Below are 26,619 nucleotides of genomic sequence, written 5' to 3' on the forward strand. Positions count from 1 at the left end.
TATTGGGTCGGTTAATTTGCATTATAAGATTATATATAATGGTTTAGGTGATAGCTAGAAGCAACAACGGTGTTTGCAAGCAACCTATTCACTCAGAGATTACAACTATTCTGTTAATCTCAAAGTTTGGTACCACAGTTAAAACTGGATCGTGCTGATAAAGCAAATTAATCGGTATCATGTGCTATTAGGTTAACAGTAAGAACTGAGGATATGTGTACTACCAACAAATGCATCAAACGAGATTTGTTGGGATTAAACTTATCCTCAGTTAATTACTGTAAACCTAATAGCACATGCTACCGATTTATAATACGATCCAGTGTTAACTTTGGAACAAAACTTTTAAGATTTACAGTAGTTACTATGTGTTCTCTGTGTGTATATCGGGTGTTACAAGAGATAATCCCGGACCTAAATACGACACTTTTAAACTTGGTGAAGGGAGAGCTCCCTCTTCAGTGGGTAATAAAATGCTTAACTTGAAGTGACAGGCTGCATTACATCATTGTAACCATATCACACTAAGGCTGGGCTAGATTTACCAAAGAGACTTTATCAAAGTTTTGTGAATCGTTTGTGAAAGTTTTCGCAAAACGCGCAATTAGTCGATTCTTATGGTGATAATGACTATAACGACTGTCCCAAATCGTGTCAGCGGATTGGGCTAGGTTAATTTCTTCTGATGTATACATAAGATAGTGTGGTATACCAATTATGCTGCTCAAACAAGTGACGTATATAGTTTCTTTTCAAAAAATTTATGCTGGCAAGATAATTCACACTACAAACCAGATTGCTTTAAACTGATGATGGGAGCTAAACTTACTTCAATTGGTGGTAATTTATGAACAAGTTTACCAAAGATTACCTACATGGCACCAAACCAGTTTGGTTTTAGTTCTCCCCCTGCATATATTGAAATTGTTTATCGTGTACACTGTTTTGTATTGATTTCTTAATATCGTCCCCACTGTCACGGAATAGTTATATACTAGGCCGTGTTATCAAATTTGTCAGTTGAGGAATGGAAGGGGTTGGAAGGGGCGGGTGGGTAGGGCTTGAGGATAGTGCGATAGCTAGATAGTCCCATAGTTTCATTACGCAAGTGATGCTATATGACTTCGCACAATGGATTTAAAATTTCATGCGATAAGCGTCAAGAACCAATAAGGAAAGAGTTTTTATGAACTCGAGAGTATGTTTGTTGGGGGAAGCTATATACGCAGTAAACATAACCGTTACTACAAATAATCTACTACTACATCTTCTGAGTAAATCAATGAGTAGGCTACTGTTAGAAAAGGGGGGACTTCCCGATACGTCTTCATACGTCATACAAAAATTACACTGGAAAATATAAAAAACAGCCATATTGACATTCTTAATACAAATGTGATATATAGGTTGATGATATTGATATCAGTCACGGTTACTGATCATTGTTAATAACTCATTGCATTCCATTATTTTTCTTGGTAGGCTACATGGAAATCACCACGCTACCAGAGCATAATGCATATATCGGAATTGAACACAGCATCTTTTAGTCCTTATTCACTGTTTTGGCTTCACCAATATATATGTAATACACTAAATAAAACAACTTATTTAGCTTTTTCACAGGTAACACAAGCCTGGACATTCTTCTACTACACTACACTGCAAACATACCGTAACTTTAAGTATATTGTTGTAACCCATTTAATACTGTTATAAGATAACTTTTTCTGCTGCATCACTTCATACGTAAGACACTAATTCTGATCTGTTTAATAAGTGTTTATTGACTTAAAGCAAATCAATCATTGACATCTTTGTGTATACCATCGTTCATTCCAGGTAAGTAACACACATGCATATAGTGTCAAGATGTTGTTAACATTAACACGTATAGTTCAGTTAATGATCATAAATAGTTTACAGGATCTTGTCTATGATATCACAGTGCCCAGCCGTGGTGGGGATTAATAGCTGGAAACATAACCTTTGTTACTCCTCCTTAGTAATTCCTTAAATACTGTCATAAAATATTATTTTCGTCTGCATCACTGTTTGTTAAGTGTTTGGGACTTAAATTAATGTGGACATTGCTTTGTCGAAATTTCTTTATTGCAGTTCAGTAACGCGTAAAATGTCAAGAGCTTGTTAACACTGACAAGTATAGTTAAAGGGATACTCCGATTGACATACAATGTGATACATATACATTGAAAGTGGAACAAAAATATGTCACACATTTAAGTTGAAAACTCCAGCACAATACCATATTCCTAACTCAAAATATGGTTGATTGGAGTGGAACTGGCTAAAACCTCGATTCTTCCTTATAGAGTTAATCACATTGGAAGGTCAGTGATGTTGTTACGGCAAATGTTCTTCAAACGCTTTACTTTCATATTATAAAATATTATAATAATCTTTTGATGATTTATCTTTGAAACCTGATGCATTGGTCATGTTTGCGGAACCTTCAAGGTTCTCTGTATTTATAACCCTTTCCTCTAGTGAGATAAACATTATTAAAAGAAACTAAGCAAAACAGCTTTTCACTGAATTCTCGTGATGACACAATTCACTTTGCTATTGCCAGATGCATTCCCAAACTATACCACCAAATTTAAAAAGAAATCACATCTTCGCCATACAAAATGCGTCGAGGATGTGTTTTTTTTCTTGGAAGATGCAGAAAATAGTATATGCAGATTAGGCTAAGTTAAGTACCTATGCATAAATATATAAGATAGTGTGGTCTACCAGTTATGCTACACAAACAAGTCACGTATAGTGTCTCCTCAATCCCTTTTGTTGACAAGATAATTCACACAACAAAGACAACCCAGACTGCTTTAAACTGATGATGGGAGCTAAACTTTCTTCATTTGGTGGTCATTTATGAACAATTTTACCAAAGATTACCTGCATGGCACCAAACCAGTTTTGTTTTACTCCCCCCCCCCCTTCCCTCTCTGCATCAATTGAAATGTATTGTTATCGTGTACCCTATTTTTTATTGATTTCTTAATATCGTCCCCACTGTCACGGTATGTTATACTAGGCCGTATTATCAATTTTGTCAGTTGAGGATTAGAAGGGAGGGTTCAGTTGAAGTGGTTGGGGTAGGTAGTGCTTTGAGGAACGTGTTATAGGAACTGTTTCTTTCATTGCGCAAGTGATGTTACGACGTCGCACAATGGATTAAAGATTTCATGTGATAAGCGTCAAGAACCAATAAGGAAAGAGTTTTTATGTACTCGAGAGATTTATATTTGTTTGGAGGGGGAGCTAAGCAGTAAACATAAACTCTACTACCAAGAATCTAGTACTACATCTTCTGAGTAAATCAATGAGTACTGTTAGAACAAGGGGACTTCCCGAGACTTCTTCATACGTCATTCAAAAGTTACACTTGAAAATAAAATAACAGCCATATCGACATTCTTGATACAAATGTGAATGCAATAGGTTGATGATATTGATATCAGTCAAGTAAATAACTCATTGCATTCCATTTTCTTGGTACCTGGAAATGTTTTTTATAAAACAATCAACTTCAGTCCACCTGCAAATAAAATAATTTGACATTTTCCTCCCGCCCCAGTCCTCCCTATACCCAATCACACAGTTCTTTCTGTAGTTTCATATAAGTCATCTTGTACTCTGAAGCCTTGTGAAATAAAATGAGCGTAGCAACTGAATTAAGTTGAAAATCAGTAACTTTAATTATTATCATAATTTACTCTCACTCAAGCCCGGAACATGTCATTTTGTTGACAAATGGTGTGGATTGGAGAGTAGGAAGGGGGAGGGGAAGGGGGGTAATCAGTTAACTTGGTGTCTAAAGACTGTTGGAATGTATTTCATTAGGTCTTAGATGGGTAGTTCCCTGAAAGGTTCTTTCAATTTAAACAGTAGTAACAACGCTTTCTATTAGACATGGCCGCACAAGAGGCATCCCCTCCTTTAGAAAAGCCTTGATTCTCCGCTAGGTTATTTCACTATTAAGGTCCACGCCCTGCCTTAATCATGCAGTCAGGAGAGAAATTTTGAATTTGGTTCTGATGTTTACTCCTATAGTTTCTTTTCCCCACCTCCGCATTCTTATAATACTCTTTTCTTCTTCTTTTCTAACAAAGTCATAAAATACGGAAGTGCAGAGAAACGGAATTTCTCAATACATTGTTCATTAATGGAATCAGTCACCAATTAAACTCGTTATGAAAATGGTTCTCCTAAATTACTACAGTGCATTCTTACTTTGAACTACGTATATACCTCGTATAGTTTAATTGTTTGTGTACCTTGCTATATCTAGCCTATGAAAGTCACTGGTTTGTGGAGGTAGCACACAGGAACTTCTCTACTACTATCCATGCATTACGTTACTTGATGGTGGGTTTTGTGCAAATTAATTGCAAAACATATACACACTATGCTCAGCCATCACATCGGAAATCTAATGTCGCGATTGTACCGAAGAAGATTATCAATGAAGTCTAAATTTACCTCTTTCCGTTTAGGGAACTTGGACAACATTGATCACATGCCTTGTACACTGAGTATATAGAAGGTATTATACAACGAAGGTAATTTATCCGTTAGAATGTTTTAAGCTTAATTATATATAATACCACCCCCCCCCCTCACACGCACACACCGCCCCTCCTCCGTTAATATACTCAGGGGAGATTTAATAATGTCAAATCGGACCTAAATATGACCTGTTGTGGATTTAGTGACGGTACAGGATTCCCTGCATGAACCGTAAAATACTAAGTTACGGTTGTTAGGAATGTGATTTGAACAAAACAGAGGCCCCTATAATTTTTTATTAAGTTACCTTCACAGATAGTGGTACAGCCATTCAGAGGTTAGGGGAAAATGACCTGTCAGTGGCACATTGATATACCATATGACATTGTGTTGCTGTACTATTCATTTTGCTCTGAGTTTTGTTCCTTTTTACCCCTCAGGTATGTTCTTTTTACTTTATTGTACTTATTACTCTTATCTTTAATAGTTAAAGGATCTAACTGATGTATTCTTATTAGTATTCATGGTCGGCTTTCACTAGAAATGTCAAGATATTGAAGTTAGTGTTCAACCGATTAACCTAATCGGAATCGGAATCGGTACGAATATTGCATAATCGGAACGTAATCGGAATCGGTAAAAATTACGTGGAATACCAGTTATTTCATACCGATTATTCAAAAACATATGGAAGGTGAAAATATCATTATTCAAAAACATATGGAAGTTGAAAATATCAACTAATGTATTAGGTTTGTTCTTTTACTACGAAATATTAAAATAAGACACCCTCTATATACGTCTTTCACAGTGTATACTTTCATCAATTTACGCTGCCAGGGTCGCCGATTTTGCTTCCCTCTTGGTTAGTGACTTCAAATTTCTTGGCACAGTAGGCATAGCAGCAATACCAATTTCGCGAATTAACGAATGTGCTTGACAGGGTCGAAAATCAGCGGGAGCGATGTGCTAAAAAGCCCTCCTAAAGCACAATTACGAGTGTGAAAAAGAAATATAAGAAAATCGCCCTCGTTATATCAGGTGTCTATGTAAAATTAATTGTGACATGCGTTTGCTTTAGCTAGGAATTGCAGTTGCAGCGCGAATCGCGCAAACAGTTTTCACATCTCGCATCAAATTTGAAGCAGTGCGGTAGGGTCGCGCACAATCCCCGGGAGTTACCGTGGAAAATTACGGCGTGCACGAAGCAATTTCAGTACCAGCGAAAATAACCTAAAATCCTCACAAATCTCCGACCACATGGTAGCCTTACTTCACACTAAGTCAACTGCATGGAAATCTAACCTTGCCATCTTTTTATTCGCTCTAGTTGTGTCGCAAATACAAAATAAAAATATCCACGGAAACTGCAATCTTCGACCACATGTAAGCCTAACAACCACACTAAGTCAATGAGAAATGTAGCCTAACCATCGGTTTGCACAAAAAAAAAAAAAATGCGCAGCAAACTTTAAATTTGCTGGAAATCGGCATTTGTTTGGAAGGTACTGTAAGTGATATGTCTTATAGAGGGAATGTTATATTTTATATTGGAGTAGTTTCTAGTTGTTATTATTTCTTTACATCAATCTGGTATTACATTTTAGAGTAATTTTAAACAAGTTACGATGGTACAATTTGCTTTTCAGTTTGATTGGCCTAAGCTTACATTTTCTAATTGAACCTGAATAGAGTTAAATAGGTAACGAATAGGTATGTTTAACTTGAAGTTCGTAACATTTCTATTTGTTCATAAACAGTATAATACTGAAAATAAGTAGAAAATAATGTCGGAATGAAGGCAACATGTCATTAAAATTTACACTTTGGTAAAGATTGAAGATGGATGGTTTGTCTGAGATACTTTTTGAGATGGATATTTTGAGTAACTATTCTTAGCCCATTTCAAGCCATCAACAGGTGACATTCACGTCGAGGTGGTTAGGCCATTCGCTTAGCACAGTACTGACTAGGTAGGATGTCATATTTCCGTATTTTGGAAATTTAAAAAAAAAAAAACTTTTTTTTCTTTCCGAGAAACTCCAGAGGTAATTTGGTACATACAAAATGATACCTTAGAGCCTTGTATAATAACGTAGCAAAAGGAAACAGGGGAAAATCACAACAATTATTGTTTCTGTCAAACTTTATTGCCGATTTCGTATATACGCGATATTTTCGCATTTTCAAATAATCGGAATCGGAATCGGAATCGGTACGATTATGGAAAAAATAATCGGTAATCGGTATTTTCTGTTATGCATAATCGGTTGAACACTAATTGAAGTGCACCTTTTTATCAATGCTAGTAGTTTTATATGTTCTTAATATAGCCTTAAGCTGTATGTTACCTGTATGGTACATTGTTATTTGATATGGTGAAGCCACTGCAGCTACGCCCAGGAACGAGGTGGTTCCATGGTGTCAAATTACTTAGCAGGTATAACCTGTGCTGCATAGACTACTTAGATGGATTGTTCTATTGGAAGAGGGGTTGATTAAAGTAGCTACACAGCAAGCTGCATAGGGTAGACCCCCTACAGAGATCTGGGTGCACAGGATTGGTGGAACTGTTTAGGTTACCATGGCAATCCTATACCAGGTAGAGATATTGTTCTTATTAGCTGTATACTGCCTGTGCTGTGGTAGTGTGTGGGTACAACTATATTGAAACCTTTGTTTTAATAATAAGTCGTAAGCTAGCTCCCTAGTTCATGCAGGGAAATGTTGCTAGTCTAGGGGTGCACAGAGGATTAAGATGTTAGAATAAATATTAACACTTCAGTGCAGCTGTGTGGGTCATGTCAGTTAGTTTGGTGGATATGTTTGTTGGTCTATGCGTGAGTGTGTGTTATCTGTAGGTTGATTAGGTTTATCTGTTTATCAATAAATGCATGATGTTGCACTGAGGTTGATATGATATAACAGAGAGCTGTAAAGGACAATTATGTTCTAGATTAAAGGGTTGTAAATACACATTGATATACCATATGACATTGTGTTGCTGTACTATTCATTTTGCTCTGAGTTTTGTTCCTTTCTACCCCTCAGGTGGCCTATATATTGGCTCATACCTAGGTCACCCGAATCCCCGGGGTAACACGGTATTTGTTACCTTTGGTGTAAATATATAATACAAACAGGCAAAAGAAGGGGGTTAGATTCACCGAATCAACTTTATAAAAATACTGAGAACGGGAAAGTTTCTCTTTAAGCCAAGACAAATTCGCAATCAGTCGGCTAATAATGGCTATCGATAGAGGCTTCTTTATGAAACCTTGTATGTTATATTAGGAGTGTTAGCTAACGCCGGTGCCTTTCAATCATATAAGGTCCTCGGTTCGATTCACTCCCAGATTAATGTATGTCGTCCAGTTACAGAGTTGTTGACAATTGACAATTCATAATCATGGACGTTGTATATGAATGTAAGAGACTGACTTCGGTCAGCTTGCGGCTTTGATAAGCCGATCAGTCAAATGCTTTCTGAAACAACCTCTATACTGGCAAGAGAATGATACAAACACATGCATTATTTCTAAATTTGTATTTGTATATTTATTTGTTTCATCACAAGTTACAGTGTGACGGGAAGTCTCCTATAAAGCCTGCAAGGCTTAACAAAGTAGGAGACTCCCCTAAAAGAAAAAAAGAGAGAGAAAACTTAAGAGTAGAAAAAGAAAAGTTAATAGTAGCATCTACAATGATGTAATAATAGAATTGGCGCTAATTGAAATTAATAATCTTAGTAAACAATAGTAACAATCTTTATTATGATCTTAATCGCAAACACACACAAGAATAAATCCATCAATAGTGAGAAATAATTTCAGTTTGGAGATTCCTTTTGAATACAGAGTAAGAAGACTTATTCTTAACATTATCTTGGAGATTATTCCACGTTTTTATGGCACGAATACGAGGGCTTAAAGAACCCATAGTACTTCGATGGGATAAAACATGTGCGTTATTACAATGGCGTGTTTGATGGTTGTGGATTAGTCTATTACTATAAATAAAATCTTTAAAAGCCTCGGGTAGCAATATATCCCATGCTTTATATGCAAATGTTGCAAGCTGGACTCTTATAAAATCATTTAGTTTTAATAAATTTAATCTTTTGAATAGTGGGCTAGAATGATCACGTGGTGCAGCATGTGAAATATGGCGGATAGCTCTCTTCTGGAGGACACATAGGTGATTAAGATTTGTAGAATAGGTTCCTGACCAAATAGTCGTGCAATAAGTTAATTGGGGTATAATCAGAGTTATATAAAGTGTTCTGAGGATATTTGGAGGTAAATAATGTTTTAATTTGCATATAATACCAGTATTTCTAGCCACTCTGTTACAGACTGCTGATATATGATCACGTCAAGAAAGTTTACTGTCTATGTACTATGTTTACTGTCTATGTTTACTGTCTATGTTTACTGTCTAAGTTTACTGTCTATGTACACCCAAGAACTTAGTAGTATTAACCCGATTAATAATTTTATCATTCATGGTAATATTGTGATCCCATCTGAATGAGTGACTAGCATTAAACACCATAGTTAGTTTTTTCTATGTTAAGAGATAATTTGTTGGCTGCAAACCAGCTGGAAAATATAGTTAGCTCAGTAGAAACAGTTTTATGTGATAGTTAAATGGCAAGTTACAAAGTGATATATATCATTGCTCGTAAGCTTTCTGACAATTTATAACTGACAACATATACCGCATATTCTATCAGCCGTAACTGCAATTGAAGAACTAAATACACTCGCTCATCTCTTTATCACTATAATAGTTGAACGTTGTTTACTTGAACGATGGTACGATTAAACGATTGAACGTTGAACGATTTTATACTGTGATTCCATTCGATTGTCAAAATAAAAAGAGAAAACACTGGCAGAATGTATAGAGTTGTACACTTTTTCACACGAGGAAGATGGGCAGGGTTGGGGAGAGGAAGGGGGGGGGGGGTCGGGGTCGGGCGAGTTATGTAGGAGTGTTGGGAATAGTGAACCACATGTTTCTATATGTAACTGATGTAGAAAGCATATCGGCTTCGTTCACATATTTAATGATTGTATGTGATAAACGTTATAAACCAATAAAGAAGGATTTTATGTAGGCTACTTGAGAAGTTTCTGGTTTTGCTTGAAGGGAAAAGGCACGCAGTAGCCTACACATAACCTTTACCACTGTGAAATATTAGTATTGTATCTTTTAAGTGGTTCATTGAGTACTGTTGTAAAAGGGGCTTTCCTGCTGTGCCTTATACAAACGTAATACACTGATAAGTACGTCTTTATTACGTATTTGCCTCTTAAAATCAACGTTGTTTTGCTGATATATATTCAAGTTACTGATCGTCATAAATAGTCCTAAACGAAGTCCTAAATGAAGTCATAAATGGAGATTTCCTATGTAAATAAAGTAATAAATGATGATTTTATTATATTTCTATATATAACATGTAATCATACATAGGTCATACAATCATCGATAAGACTGAATCCGGGATCAAAGAATTTAAATAAACCATCGTATAGATTTATTGAAAAGTCAAATGCTTAAAAGGATGCGTTCTGGATGTGAATCTCTCACAATAATATCATTGCGCTCTTAGAAAAACAAAGTTGAATTATTTTTGGGCCGAACTTGAAACTTCTCATCGATAGACTCAAGACATGCAAAAAGCAGACTTTACCATGGATCATGAACCTCGACTTGAATACAAGGTATGTATTTTTATGAAGCCATATGTCCGACTGATGGAGAGAAGAAATGATAATGCTTGCTTCCTTGCGTGCAGCGCAATCGCCGGCGAGTCAGTGGCGGCGGAACCGGGGGGGGGGGGCTCAGCCCCCAATAAAAAAGTTGAGGGGGCAAATGCATGATAAGCCCCCCCAATATTTACCAAGGCTCCGAAACGTGCATCTGCCCATTTTTCAATGCATACTTGTCGATCTGTCCGATGCACACGTATACTATACAAGTGTAATAATTTTAGTAAATGCTGGGGGACCCTCGGCCCGTCCCCTGGCTATAGACCACATTGTCACCCCAACCGCTTCTTCACGCCCCGTGAAAAGTGGAAGCAGTGAGTGTGAGTACCGGTAAGCTCAACACAACTTCGTCTTAGGCCAATGACTTGCCTCATTTCAGCCAGTTCTCCAACATCTCCTTACTCAGTGGCGAAGCGTCCATACAGTCAGGGGCGGATGCCCCCCCCCCCCACCCCCTGACGGACTCAAATAGACTGCTGGTGCCCTTTTCAGCTTTTCACTACTTTTAACTTATTCGCGATTATTGACTATTTGATTGCGCTCTCATCTATCTATTGACATTTGTCATATTCTGTTGGTGTAATTTTCCGACAAAATGGCGATGACACCTATTTATTCTCCGTTTATCTGCAAATTAGCAAGGCCCGGAGAGGGTCATTTCCTGCAATCTAGGGAGTATCTTTACTCAAAAAATTTCTGTACGCTCCGCACCAACCTGTGGTGGCGCTCCGCTTAGATAGTGTCGAAAGTGCCCCTACAGACCATTCTTGCCCCCCCCCCGACCAATACCCCTAGCTCCGCCACTGCCCTTACTACACTCAAAAAACGTCTTTGCGAGAACACTACGAGTAATAGCTACTCTCTTAAAACACCATCGGATATACAAATAACAATGTTTTTACAGACTTTTACGTGTAATCTGAGAAATTGCAGGCTTGAGACCCATATTTTAGGGCTAGGTATTCGAAGCATAAAACACTCGGGAAGTGCCGTTTCCGGCCATCTGGGGGTTTGAAAAAACCCAAAATTTTCTTGTACGCTCCGCGCCAACCGATGGTGGCGCTCCGCTCAGATAGTCTCCACACATTAGCCCCCCCCCCCCAATAACTTTTCCGTTCCGCCGCGACTGCGGCGAGTCGTACGGTCGAACAGCTGACCGATACCGCAGATTCGAAGCCTAACCGGACCGAGTTGACGTATTGTTAATCATCATGTAAGATAGTGTCGTATAGATTCTAATCAAATTCCAAAGAGCAGATTTGTCATTATATCTAAATGTCGTTGCATTTCGGAGACGTTTGCAGCTGCACTGATCTTTCAGCATGTCAAATAAATATACCCTACCTGCAGCTGCATAAAAATAGTAGAGACAATTTTGTAACGACTATATATTTATATGTCATGCTTCAAAAACATTGTACTGACAGTGTGAACATCATGTTTGTATCACATTAAGTTTAGTAATTGTTCATATTGTCAGTATACGTTGTGTATTGAAGCATGATAAGAGAGGACACATATATAGCGTGGTATTAGCTTTGAAAACTTGTCCTAACTGGCTGTCCATATAAATATATGTAACTGTGTTATCTTGCTCTTCAGGGACATTTCAGTGGTGCAATACAGTTGTATATGGCCGTATGAAATGCATACATTTACTTTAATAAATTAATAAATGATAAGTTATTAGGTGACGTCACACAATACGATATGTACATGCACACTGAATGACTTGGTCTCTATTAGACATTAGTCAAAGGAGGGAAATGTCCATATTTAAATTATTCTGCTGCAAATTTCAAGCTATCATCTTTTGGTTCCCGATTTACCGACGATTTCTAAATTTTACCCCCATCCCCTCTCTATCTCTCGGTGTGCGTGTGTGTGCTGGTGCGTGAATTTTGTGTTTGTTGAGGTTAAGGGGGGGGGGGGGGAAGGGGAGAATTAAAAAGTGAGAAAATGAAACAATGGATTATTTTTGCAGAAAAAAGATCCCTTAGAATTTAACCAATTCTTTCGCGATTTTCAGAGGATTGAGATGACCATAAAGGGGATTCGGGTGGTGAAACTGGGAGTCGGGTCAAAGCCGGAAGAGGTGAACCCTAATGTGATCTGCAAGAATTAATCAAAATCTTGGCAGTCTGTATAACCATTCGATTTTCATGCAAAGGAACGTTTTCATTGTATCCCTTAGGGTAAGGATAGGACCACGCTGTACGTGGTGGCCATAACAGTCATTGTTGTGACTATCCTGGTGGGATTCTTTGGTGTATTTTATTTGCTGCTATCAGCACCAGAACCAACGGTTATTAACAACTTGTCAAATGAGGTCGAATCCGAAACCCCAGCTCCCATTTCACGGGTAAGTATACCATGATCACAGTGTGAATGAGGGTCCTGATGGGGAGTCTGGCAGTTGGAGAGGGCTGGAAGAAGAGGGGTATGTGATCGACAATTCAGTGCACGCTTACACGGTGTCGTCCGAACGTACAGTGACGTGCATAGGATTTCAAAGGTGGGGGAAAAGGGGCAAAAATAAATTTCCTCCCACTGATTTAGGTGAACTTTATTATTGGACCAGAGGCGAGTCAATGACTTATCAAGGTGGAGTGTGGCACATGGGATCGTTGAAGCCCACTCACATGTAGGTGTGGGGTCCGACCCCCCCCCCTCGCCCCCGGCAGACAAAAAGTAAAATCGTGGAAGTCAAAAGGTGCATTATTTGGCACATCCGACTATTCATTGTCACTATCTCTCGCATCTATCAAAAGTCAAGTTGTAGATTGGAAATTTTACTGCTATCTATTTTCCTTTATTTCAGAGTGTATCGTTCGACATGGGTGATGGTGTGGAACACTGGGAGAAAACGACAGCCGATGGTGATATGCTTACCATCCAGAGTCTTGATGAGAATTTTATTGCAATATTTGACCATGGAAGGGTAACCAAGCAAGTTTTGGGGTTTATGAAGTGGTATATTATGCGATGGAGAGAGAGTGAGAGGGGGTGTAAGGGTATGTAGTCATTACAATTTTCGGGCTATTTATGATTCAGAAGTCATCTCTAAGTAAATGCTTTGATGGGTTTTTTTAATGATTTCCTTTACTAGTATATAGGAAAGGAGAAAAGGGACTCTCTCGGGGGAGTCATGACCCCCCCCCCCCTTTCCCCACCATGTCGTAATCACACTTCGATCAGTCAGAAAAACGGTCCTCTTTTCTCCACCTGAACACTTTGTTTCCGGTTGTGAAACATTTAGTTCTCATAAAATGAACAAAATTAATCCGAATATCTAAGATATTTCCTGTTATTTTTTTCTGCAGGAAATAACTATGTTTAAGAACCTGACGTCTTCTAGATGTTACTTTAGTCATTTGGACGAAATTCCTGACATGGGAATGAATGACATGGATAACGTTCATCCATTCTACTTTAGAGAAATAGAGCTGGGATCAGATTCGGTAAGTAAGATATAATGATCACAACTGTAGTTTTGTTATAGGGTAACAATGATACATTTTAGAAATTATTGTTAAATGTCATCTAAGCCGGCCGCACAGCTGTCATAATGGTGATTTTATTGGGTGGAATAAGATATGACAACGATCAAGGCTGGAAATCATAAATACATCTAGAGATTACATTAAGCACATTGATATAAACACTTATCTATATGTTCCCTTGTCTTGCTTTATGTGTAGATGTCTGATGTTGATCCATCAGTCGAAGTCTTTAACTTTGAGCAATCAGATCCGATCCCGACGGATTACATGAAGTTGACTAACAGCCTCGCAGTTTCAAGTCTCTGCAGCGGTGGTGAGTCGTATTGGCTGACACCACAAAATGGTGGACTTGTTCGACGAGATGTGACTGTTGAAATAGACTTAACTGTCGTAGGTGTTCATGTTAACATCAAAATTCAATGGGATTAGAGAACCATGTTTGTTCTCGTCTGTTTCGTGGTCCATGCATATCACCAGATGAAGAATGTCGTCACATTTTACAACGTTTATTTACGGATAATAATCACACAGCTCTTATGTGGAAGCCGTGCAGCCTACATACACTTGCCATGATTCGTAATATACCAAGGCTGTACTTTCTATGCCTAATTTAGTCTAAGCTTAGTCTATCAAGTTCTAATCTTGTCACCAAGATTTAATTGTAGTTATTCCAACACGTATGTTTAATATTTTCTAGAAACTTCATTCTGATGTAATATTTTGATTTTTCTTTTCACTTTCACATATAGTTATACATTTTAGATTCTTAAAACTTAGCGAAAATGTATAAACGGCCTTATTGCTTTTGCTGCAAAAGGCGGTGGGATGTATTCACACTGAAAGGTCATAACGCCAACGGTTCCAAAAAAAAAAAAAAAAAAGACAATGTAAGGTACAGCGGGACACTTCTTGGCTTGGTGTGAGTTGGCAATTAGAACATTTCATCTTGCGTTCTGTCTTACTCCTTGATGAAAAGAGCAAGAAGCTTGTATACTCTTAACAACATATAATAGTTCAATTCCCAATATCTTTCCTTGCCTTTTCCATAGTAAATAGATGACGTCATTGTGTTTGCTCTTTCATCGTTGTGATGTCCTTGTGGAGGCCTTGTGTTCTTCCCCATATAAAAAAATATATCTAGTGTAGCAATGATAAATCCATTTAAATGTCTTGAACAAATATTTTAACATCTGCCATTCAATTTTCATTTGGTATTATTGTACTACGTAATGTATTCGAGCAGTCCCGACAAGTAATCATTGACATGTAGAAAAAATATGATTTTGACCTATACTGGAGGAATAACATAATCTAAGCAAACATTTGGAATTTTAGATTCAATTTCTGCGTATCGATTACAAGATACGTTTGAAGTTGACACGTTTTCAACCCAATGTATAAACTTGAAGCACACAGGCATAATGTCTAATATAAGCACAGTGATATATTACATGCATGTTTTCCTTTAACATTAACATCCCAATTCCCTACGAAGAAAACCGGGATCTACATCAATGCACACTACAGTTATTGATATATTATTTCCTTTAAATCCCCTGAAAGTTTGGATAAAGTTATCTTATCCATGAGGTCAACACAATAAAGTGAAAAAATAAAGAAAAACAGAAATTTTGCTGCCAGTGTGCAATTACTGTACAGTATGACATCACACCTGTTTGCTTCAAGTTCACTTGTTGTATAATCTGTGACAAATTTAATTATCAATATCTCGATAAAGCTATGTATAGGAATTTTTGTTTGAAAATTTTACCAGGATCATACTTAGAAAAGAACATTTTCATCTTTCATTAGTCAATAACCAAATTCCCTCTGAACAATCCTTTTAAGGTTTAGGTCGATACCGTTCATGTAATTATCATATATTGTGATGTTACGATATATGTTACCGTTCTAGTAACATGATTTGAATTAACAGGTTTTAACACAGTTGTTATACCTGGTGTATACAATTTTGTTACATTGTATATGTTACAGTTTAAGAGTAACATGTGGTATTGTAAACGTCATTTTGTACTTGTTGAAAGTTTGCATTATGCTCAAAATATGTTCCTTCTTCGTCAGTCAAAGATCAAATTTCCTTTGGACAATCCCTTTAAATACTTAACATGTATTTCGAACGTGTTATAGAAGAACACGTATATACTCTAATGGCTGAATCATCATAAAATACCAACTTGATATGTGACTCCAAACGATGAGAGGCAGGACTACTTGTCTCGTAAATGCTGCAAATTACGTTATGTCGTTACTTAGTGTCACTTTGACCAAACCAAGAATACACGCCTTCAATTCGATACCCTAGTGATCTACTAGCTAATCGGTATGTGTAGTGCTACAGGTCCTTTGTCAGAAAAGTCACCCAAGAAAGAACCCGCGCACGTTAGTCAAACAATCAAACAACCAAACTACTGATACATTCTCAACTTCACCAGCCTCCTGACATCGAGACTGAGACTGTGTGTTCATAGTCATGATTCCCTTAGAAACCATCAGATACTACACATAATCTTATAGCCAAAAGTTCGAGTATCGATTACATTGTTGTATATAACATCCATCCATGGTATATAAACACTTGTGACGCAATCAATCTACACGCCTTTGTATTCTATGCATGCTTTAAATGTCTCTTATGTATCTTTGGTATCTGTTTGGTATGTGCCGTTTAAATGGTAAAAAAAGAAGGCAGGGAGGGAAGGCCGTATAGGTTGAAAACAGACCCACAATACGGAATGTAGTAAACGGAGAGTATAAACCCTCAGTTGGACACAACTCATTTACGCGTGAAAATGGAAAAAAAAAAAACATGGCTGATCTGTCCTATAGGTATATACGTCATTATACTCCAGGTTTGTGTTCTATCATCTTCATTTTATCTTTGCGAAGCTTTGACTTTTGTCTATTGGGTGAATTTGATGAAACAAATTGTGTTTTTCTTTCTTTTGATGGTCGTGTACGGCCGGTACCCCACGTATAGTCTCATAAATTAAACGTAAAATACATCATTTTCGATACCTATTTTAATTCTTCTGGTGGAAAAGAAAACATCCAGGAAATGTTGATATCAACAATTCTCGTATGAAGTCGTTTCAAATCGCCCAAATAAGGACAGGAAAACAATTATAACAAAGTGATTAAGGACCCCTACATTCCAATTAACGGACTGAAAATATAAAGGGAACGCTTGCTGAATACATTGCAGTAACTTCAGTGAAATTAATTCGTTATTATCCGTTGGTCGTCGGCAATTTAGATTCCTTATTCCCCTCCAACCCCTTCCTCACCCCCCCCCCTTATTGACCGAATGAGTCACGGATTGCGCAAATGGGCCGAGGATAGGGAAAGCAGTGCAGAAAGGGTTCACATCACAGCATACCCGGACACAGCAAACCTTTTCCGGTTTTCACAAATTAATCTGGCTGACAGTTTTCACGATTGGATCTACCAAACTTTTGGTATTATTGATTTTCAATCGGTATCTTGGTACCGGGGCTACCGGCTACTCACCCCACCCCTCCCCTCGCCCCTCCCCCGTCCAACAGCCTCCATTACCTCATTCTTGTTGCAGTTGTGGGCCTGGGATATAAACCTTCGACTAGTGATAATTTTGTGAATTGATGTTTACGTTTTAATTTGGGTGATATAAATGTAGATTGTGAAAAGTATGCAATCAGTACCATTCGTTGGACTATCATTGTTATGATGAGTCAAATTACCCCCCCCCCCCTATACTCCCCCAAACAAAAATAGGAAATATTTCCAAATGTCTATGAAATGTGTAACCAAATTTATTCACCAAACTTACATCAAAACATTCATCTTGCACCGGTACATGAGTTAGGTACGCACAAGTATAAAAATAAAACATGCTAAAAATAAGTGTAATGAAACACCCTCCCCTATGCTTTCTTGTTGACACCACCACCATCATCAAATCGCATGAACAGGTATCCAGGGTGGGATATGAGGCGCCACTACTACTTAGTCAGCTTCAACGACCTCATGACCACACTACCTTTATTTCAAAATCTTGATTGCGGCCCTGATGAAGTGTTAGTATTTAAGGTAGGGCCTTCTTAATCCTTAATCTAATTTACATAACAAGAAACTACTTTTATTTATCTCGAAGTCTGAATTTTATCAAATTTGGAAGAACAAAGAAATGTGTTTGTTTCCAACCTGAACAGTCATACACATCAATACGAACTGACACACATGGGTTTTAAGAAAAGAAATATCAAAAGCAGAACTTTTATTAATTTCAGCAACCATTTGTTCCGCAAACATGTCACAAATAGTGCATGGAACGCCGTTATTGTCAAGTAAATGTATCCTGAACAAGTCTGTATCTTGCAGCACGGCTTCAACGGTAAACTTATGATCTTTTTTAGTTACGTCATTGGTTTTGGGATATAAAATGTAACTTTCTGTGTCGTCACTACTTTACTGAGTCGAATCACGACACAAAGGACTTGGCAGCAGTCGGTTACCGATCTGTACTACAGGAGCTTGTTAACGTTAACCTTAGTTTAAAGAAAAGCGCTATTACAAAGGATAAATGCCAATGTTTAAATCTACCAAGAACACAAATCTGTACTCCAAAGACAGAACAATTGTAGAATATTTCACCATGATTATTTAATATAACATCGAATGGTTCAAGTTGTCTGAGAGTTATATTTGCTAACTTATTAAATACAACCGAAAGCGCCCTGTGATAATGATAAGAAAGACATATGTAGGAGAATCGAAGAATGATGATAACCGACTGTAATATATTATTGAGGAATTTGAAAGTTTACCATAATTCCTTTAATTTTATTTGAGCACGATATTTTCTTTTACATTTAGTTAACCAGGATTGAAATCATATTATTGAAACTGAATTTATGACTCAACAAGAGTCCTGCAAATTTGCTTAATGAGTAACAAACGTTCATTAAAAGAATATAATGATTATTTCGCAATCGGTTACTATTATCCAAACTGCTCTTGATGCTATTTCTGGTCTTTCTTGTACTTCTTGTACTTCTCGTCCAATCGGACTCGCTGCTTGCCGTACATTTCTTGTTGCTTCGGTGTTCATTGGCTCAATCCAGAAGGAATCAATACATTGATCAGTATTGGTCAATTTCACGTAACCAGCTGGTATCGGCTCAATTTCTGTAGCAAGGATCCTTGCATTGGAATGATTCAACAACTAATTTGGAAACAAAAATGTAGGACGTGTCGATTAAGGCTCGTCTGTTAACATGCATGTTTACAAATGAATATAACTAAAATTACAACCATCAATATAAAACCACCATATGTTAGCTATCACTGCTATGGAATTTTATCGATTCACAACTTCACATGAAAATTGATTCTGAAAAAAAAATACTCATTTATAATAAATATTAAATTCTAAACTAAACTTCCAGTCATGGGGAACAAGAAAATTCCTCATTCTAGTTACTTTAAATGTATATGTCGAGTGGGGTACAAACACATGAAATTTACCAAACTAAGATATATTAAAAAGTGGCAGGTATACTCTTTTAATATTTTACTTGGAATAAAATTTACTAAAAAAGTGAAAGGTTTCTATCGAAGTTTACCACTCCTCGCATAACACTCTCCTGGTATGTGTGGTACTATACTTTGAAAAAGCTCTGAACATTGTTATTCTATTCATTTTATTCACCTTTATATGTTAAAGGATGAAATAATAGGTACTCATATAAAGAAAGTCTCTCATCAGTTCCCATTACCCGCCCCATGGTCCCACCTTCTACTAATGGTGAAACTTCCCTAACTTGTTAGATACTGGCGCCGTCTTTTGGAAGAACACGATAGGGGAGGGGGGGGGGGAGAGTGCATAAGTACTAAATTATGAATCCTTATGTCAGCAAGATTATATAGGCGTATCTAACCATGTTTTCCCCCTTTTCCCCCTCCCATTTCCCCAGCAACGCCGGATAATGTTTATCCGTATACCTTGTCTGTCGTTAAATTAGTCTCGCGAAAGAAGAACGGGAGAATATTATCCAAATTTTCGACGTTCATGTTTTCGGGAATGCTGTCAAGAGGGGTGAAGTAGCAACTGTTGGTCGTCAGATTTTTCATCATGACAATATTCTGTATCAGAAAGAATAAACAAAATTAATGAGTGTTTTTTCTGTTTGGAAAGTAGCGTTTTTACACAAGGTTAAATACGTGAAAGCTTAAAATGTACTGGAGTGTTATTCACAGCCAATTTTGGTTCATAGGCTATCTGAAAGAAAGTGTGTATGTTTACAGAGCAATGAAACGAGTCATTTTTTTTCATGCCTATATTTTAATATCACTTGTCGGATGTATCAAAGCTTATTCTAGGTTGCGTACATAAGAATCTGGGCAATAAATGAATGTTTCGTCATTAACCATTCATTAACCATTCATGGTAGCGCTATAATTAATTACGTACTACAGGGAAAGAAAAAACACTAAGTTCATACATTTCTCAAAGAGACTTCCTTCTTCTGGTTAATTGATCGTCTCTGGTGGAAATCGGAACGTAGATTTATAATTTATTTAAGTGAAAACACTATAAGTACCACAAACAATTTCTTGCTATGAAAGAATATCTTATTATAAGAATATATGAATATTGGAGTCTAGCGATACAATGCCATAGACTTGGATTGGCTGTTAAAATGCCGTCTAAGCCCTCAAACTGCCAAAGTATATGTAACTTACCTTGTCATAGTCAAATGTAGCGGTATATCCATCATTAACGTTCTGTATGATCAGGGTATTTCCCTGGACCATCATTTTCTCGTTTCTTGGTACACCATCAAACATTTCAAAAGCAACATCCTGTAAGAGAAATAAACAATATTTTTTGTTTGCTTTTTGTTATTTTTTAATTTTAAAAGAAAGACCAATGTACAGATAAGAAACTTTTAGTATAAGTTTATCCATCGTATAATTGCTATAAGTTTCCTTAGTAAAAATAAGATTATTGATAACCCAAGTTTGATTTTTTTGTGACGAGTTAAGTGAAACCCTAGACCCCCTTTTTTGGCGTTGCAGCGCAGTTGGAGATATTTGGAATAAAATATATCTCGAAATATTTAATTCAAAAGTTGCAGTCGAGTACGAACATATGTGTTTTGGTTATGATTATGAGAACAAAATGAAATGGTAGAGCCTCACAATTGTTTACGCCAAGTATTACATTTAACTTTGTAGAATAACAAAAGCTTTCCAAATTATGATACTTTCAAGCATAAGCTTTCATTTTTCTTGAGAGTTGAACTGTATATACCTATTAATGACAAAAAGCACAAAGAAATCAAACTGCTAAGAGATTCCTTGCACTATTGATAACGGAAATTAAGCTTTTGATGTCATGAAATAAACTGGTTTTTCTTTTTTTACATAATTTGTTGTGCAGAAGAGATGAATGCAAATAAAATGGGAAAAAACGAAAATGTATTATTATTATTATCGTTATCATTGTCGTCGTCGTGGTCATCGTCGTGGTCGTGGTCGTGGTCGTGGTCGTCGTCATCGTCATCGTCGTCGTCATCGTCGTCGTCGTCGTCATCGTCATCGTCATCATCATCATCATCATCATCATCATCATCATCATCATCATCATCATCATCATCATCATCATCATCATCATCATCATCATCATCATCATCATCATCATCATCATCATCAGCATCATCATTATCATTATTATTATCATTGTTATTGTTATTATTATTTAAAAATATTAATAATATAATTATTGTTATTATTATTATTATACTAGACGAGATTCAGAAATGTTTTGACCTAATTGGACACAAAAAAAGTGACAATAGCAGGCCATATATGATTTGGTACTTCACAGAAGAGTAAGGTTTGGCGCGAACTGTTCGAATTACGTTCTGAATAGTCTGCTCCTCGTGTACATCACTATTCATAAATTTAGGCATTTCCTGTTGATTTTCCTTTAATCTGAATGCAAACCTTGCAAGCGAAAACAGGATATGCGCGCATCCCACCACCAAAATCATTGACTCGACTTTTATAACCGCATATAATTTTGGTTACTTACCCTAATTATGATGACTTGATCGTCATCTTCCGTTGCTAGGTTGTTGACGACAGTTGGAGTCTGCGCAGAAAACACAATATAGAAGACACCAAATGATAACACCAACAAAGTGACAACGGTAACCGTCACGGCGATCACATAGAGTTTCGTTTTATTCGTCTCCTGCAAATAAACAACAAGAAGAGGAAAATTAAATTCAAGTAACCATTTGAAGACGTTTGTTGTAACATTATAATGATGAGAAACATAGCGAAACAAAGATATCTCAACTCATACGAAACAGCTTTGAAACCTATAAAGGAAATTGATATTCCACTTTCAAATTACCATTACTCAATGTATTGTTCCTAAGTTCCCAGATCATTCGGTACGGTTGTTACTTCTTGCATCAATAAATGAACAGCAAATAATAAAGCAATATGACATTAAAAGCACATCAGTGATACATTTGTTTCTATTGTGTTATGTGTTCTGTGTTTCGTTTCGCAATTATTTATTATTAGGGATTGGCATGGATAGGGTAGTCCCTTGGGATTGTCTGTGTACACACTCTTTATTGATCGTTTTATATCCGCCTCTCCTAAATTTGTCAAAAATTCAATGGACATGAACTGTATTCGGTTTAACGGTTGGGGATGGGTTGGGGGGGGGGAGGGAGTAATGATGGGATGGTATGGGATGGGGTATAAGAGGACATCTCCCAATTAACATACTTGACAGATAATGGTTTCAGACATTATACTCTCCTGTTGACTTGCTGTTAACTAACCGTAATAATACAAAAGAGCGAGTTTAAAAGGAGAACAAACAAAAAACCATGTGGAAAACTGTTAAACGTGAATTTATTTAAGCAAACAGTGAGTTGCAACTAGCAGTACTGATACATTATATTTCTCTTGACACTAGTGCACTTCATGTTAACTTTCGATAAGGATATTAAGTTGCGTTTAATTGTTCATATGTCAATAAAGTTGAGCATGCCAGAACCGTTAAAACTAGTCAATAAGCATTCATAACTGGAAATAAAAACTATGATTCGAGAAAAATATTTCAATTTGCATTTTTATTTTTTATGCATAATCTCTAACTAAAAAAAATGAATAGAAGTTTATTATTATTGAAGATGAAACACATTTTTCTTGTACTATCCAGAAATTCTCTTTGCTCCAAATAGTATCGCTCTATGACCTTCCTAATCGAGAACTCCTGCAGTAGAATAATCGATCATAATGGCTGGAGAAGCAAGTTTATATATAATTACGATTACGTCAACGCCTCACAGATTGCACTCAAATGATTTAGAACACTTGAATGATTTTGTTCCAAACACACTTGCTTTGAACACAATCAACCCGTTACACAAACACTTTAAAAACATTGTTCAAGCACAGATGGTGGTTGATTTCATCCTTCGATGAACTTTTTTTTTTCAAGTAGTATTAGCCACTGCTATTGGTACTAGCACTTAAAAATATGTGTATACCATCTCCAACCCGCCCACTCCCCCCCCCCCCCCCCCTCCCTTCCAAACTCTTATTCCCATCACCACTCGAAAATGATGTCCTTATGAATTGAGCCGTTCAGCTTGAAGATTTTGTTAGAGAACGAGTGGTATCTGCTCTCAAAATCGTTTTTAATCTACTTTCAATCTAGATAAAAGAATTTAAAATCCTTGTTGGCTTACCTTATATGCAGGAGGTGGGCCCATGGCCACTGGAAGAGCTCCTTTTACTTGCAGTTCTTGAGCCATCTCGATGAAAATCGAATGCAGTCGAATTCTTGCAGAAGAACTGTAACTGTGGTAATAGAAGGAACGTCAGATTTTGTGGTCGCAGTGTCCGTACCGTCGCCCTTTTATGCATTTTTGAAGACTGGCAGCACCCTTGATCTTGAATGCCCCTGACGTAGGTGATTTAATCAAACATTTGAACCTTTTCTATCTTAACAATAAACCGGATACAGGAAATATCTAGTGACGGAGATTGGTTGCCTAGGACGACCAAAACAATGTTTAGTACGTAAGCTATAGACCTTAAAATGGAAACAGTCTTTTTCTTGTCTTATCTTTTAAGTTATATTATGTATAATTATACATACTTTTGGTTTTATATTTTCTGCATCAATAAACCATAACGAAGTTAGAATATTCATACAACAATTCCATGAATTAAGGACGTTTACAGAAGGACATCACAGTCACGACTTACCAACATGGTCAACAACAAAGTACAACAATCTGAGGCTTCCATGGGACACATAACATAGTCAAAGGTTACCAGTATCGGCCCCCAAGTTTTAGCAAATTAACATCCTTGAAAACTTCCAAAAGTATTTCTCGCAGGTGTCTGATCTCTCACGTTATTCTCAGATACGATTGATAAGTGTTTCAATAGATACTTAAATGTCTAAGTAAGGAAGACTGCTAAAAGCGTGTCAGTTAAAAGTATGTTAAGATGGTGAGTCTTAGTGCACAAACAAGGTTTTGGTTGTTACATATACTGCTATACCAGCTCCCTCATGATAAACCATGTCATTATGAAATCGCCTTCACGCTGATGAAGTGAAATTGTATATGAAGAATGCATGCATCTGTGATATCGGTGACCTCATGTTCGAAGGTCAAGTACAAATGAGACAAAAACAAAAGAGGAAAAATACAACAATTTTAACAACGACTGAATTATGACATCTATTCTTTTAACGGAATTAGCTGTGGGTCCGGTGGACAAAACAAGAAACGGTTATCCCTTTTACTATACCTATGATTTTGAAATAGCCTACATGGTGAAAAAGTGACTTCGTGAGTTAGGGTGTATCTGTAATCTCATTGTAGAAGGAAGGTCAAAAAGGCAACAATAAACCACTATAACAACTTTAACAACGACTGAACGACGACGCCTATATCGTTTACTGTAACAGTGGTGTGCGCAAGAGTAGGGGGCGGGGAATGTCAGTCGGGGGAAATGTTGTTCGATAATTGCGATAGATGATTGCGCTTGTTCCAACATAGTTGTCTTGTATGAAAATTTCAGCGAGCAGTGAGCTATGTTCAGGTTCCTAGAACAAGTAAAATCCATATTATGAAAGTGTCGAGATGAATGACATTGAAAGCCCTTTTAACTGGAATACCCTTCCTCAGGTGTGTATAATGCCACCTGTCGACTTTAAAAACATGTAATCGACACATGATTTAGCCACAAAAACCCCTATTAGATCCGGGTTTTATTTAATGAAAAATAATCATTGTCATCATTATATTCAATCCACGTTAAAGTTTCTATAGGTTCTAGAGTTAGGTCACTGAGGTTAGCGATAGATAATAGTAGGTTAGCAGGAATACATTACAGTAACGTGCAAAGAGGCAGACCCTGGTTTGATGAATTAGGCGATGTGGCCTTGGGGTCGTTTAAGCAGACCTTCACTTGCAGAAAGGGGAATGTTTGGGGTCTTTAGAAAGGGGAAAAAATAAAATTAATGGTTAGACTTCCAATGGAAAGGATAAAAGGAGCTGGGATGGTGACTCGGACATAATAAACGCGCCACCTACGCTGACAATTTCTTACCGTTTACTTACGAACAACACTTGCACAATCGCTATTAATAATAATATATTCATGACTCTTATATATCTCATTGTGTCATATCGACAAAAGGACATGCGGTTTAAACTAGTTGACGCCCCCATTTGTGTAGCGGATAACAGCTGTATTTAATAACAAGATGTTTTGTATGTCTATAGTACCGGTGACCTTTGGTGGTTCTTTTGCCTGAAAATTGTAAAACTATTTTTCAGGGGCATTTCGTGACGTTAATGGTATACCAGGGTCGAATACAAGTCTGGCTATTTTGAAATAATTTATTTTATCATAATATGTGTTTCTATAGGTCCCAGGTACCCAGCTAGCGTCATCAAACCTTTAATAAAAACTTTAAAATCTTGAAAACTAATTGTAAGACGGATCCGGTCCTTTGTTAAACCTTTAAGTCAGTGACACGTGTAACTATGATTTTAAGAGAAAAGTAAGCTTCAAGCCAACTCACAGCGTCGTAGATTTATGTTCTTAACCACTTGGATCAGCGTTAAACATAGCGAGTAATGCTTTTTGGATTAAGAAACGTTTTCGTCGTCCAGACATTTTATCATTGTCATAATCAACACTTGTAAATTCAAATCTGGAATAGTTACTAGTTTACTCAATATTTTACATAGAACTTGACAAGTAAAGTTGGTGAATTGCATTAATTAGGGATTTCTTTGTCAATGAAATATATATATACATACATATATATATATATATATATATATATAAGACATAAATATATTATTATTAATAGCGGTTGTGCCAAGGGTTGTTCGTAACCAATCTTCATGAAATAGAAGTGTAGGTGGCGTTTATTATGTCCTAGTCATCATCCCAGCTCCTTCTATCATTTCCATTGGACGTATAAACATTTATCCTCCCCCCCCCCTTTCCCCTGTATAAAGTCCCCAAAAATCCCCAGTCCCCTTTCTTCAAGGGAAAGCCTGCTTAAACGACCCCAAGGCAACATCACCTAATTCATCAAACCAGGATCTCTCTGTCTCTTTAATAAATCTTCCTGCCCTTGTCAAATCAATCTGGGATTTTGGAATAGTGCCCCCCCCCCCCCAACCTTTTTATTTGAAATCATTTGCACGTTACGTTAATGGAAAAAAAAACATTGCACA

The 26,619-nt window shown here is 37.0% G+C and overlaps 2 protein-coding genes across 4 annotated transcripts; one reads left to right on the forward strand and one right to left on the reverse strand.

The window, feature by feature from the left end:
- The first annotated feature begins 4,801 nt into the window (after positions 1–4,801).
- LOC139980603 (uncharacterized) lies at positions 4,802–16,427 on the forward strand. Of its 3 annotated transcripts, none has more exons than XM_071992379.1 (6): positions 4,802–4,973; positions 10,206–10,265; positions 12,508–12,675; positions 13,135–13,254; positions 13,637–13,774; positions 14,015–16,427. In XM_071992379.1, exons 2-6 carry the CDS (start codon positions 10,215–10,217, stop codon positions 14,243–14,245), a joined length of 708 nt encoding a protein of 235 aa, XP_071848480.1. In that variant the 5' UTR covers positions 4,802–4,973; positions 10,206–10,214; the 3' UTR covers positions 14,246–16,427. The 3 variants fall into 3 exon arrangements, with proteins under 3 accessions (XP_071848480.1, XP_071848472.1, XP_071848463.1); XM_071992371.1 differs by lacking the exon at positions 4,802–4,973 and adding an exon at positions 7,308–7,584; XM_071992362.1 differs by lacking the exon at positions 4,802–4,973 and having other exon boundaries at positions 10,095–10,265.
- Positions 16,428–17,607: 1,180 nt separating this feature from the next.
- On the reverse strand, positions 17,608–23,754 carry LOC139980595 (uncharacterized). The gene is made up of 5 exons (XM_071992350.1): positions 23,596–23,754; positions 21,912–22,073; positions 20,558–20,677; positions 19,817–19,957; positions 17,608–19,037 (listed from the first exon to the last, which is right to left on the reverse strand). Exons 1-5 carry the CDS (start codon positions 23,659–23,661, stop codon positions 18,777–18,779), a joined length of 750 nt encoding a protein of 249 aa, XP_071848451.1. The 5' UTR covers positions 23,662–23,754; the 3' UTR covers positions 17,608–18,776.
- Positions 23,755–26,619: the final 2,865 nt, after the last annotated feature.

The sequence above is a fragment of the Apostichopus japonicus genome, chromosome 2 (assembly GCF_037975245.1).
Source record: "Apostichopus japonicus isolate 1M-3 chromosome 2, ASM3797524v1, whole genome shotgun sequence".
NCBI classification, from domain to species: domain Eukaryota; kingdom Metazoa; phylum Echinodermata; class Holothuroidea; order Aspidochirotida; family Stichopodidae; genus Apostichopus; species Apostichopus japonicus.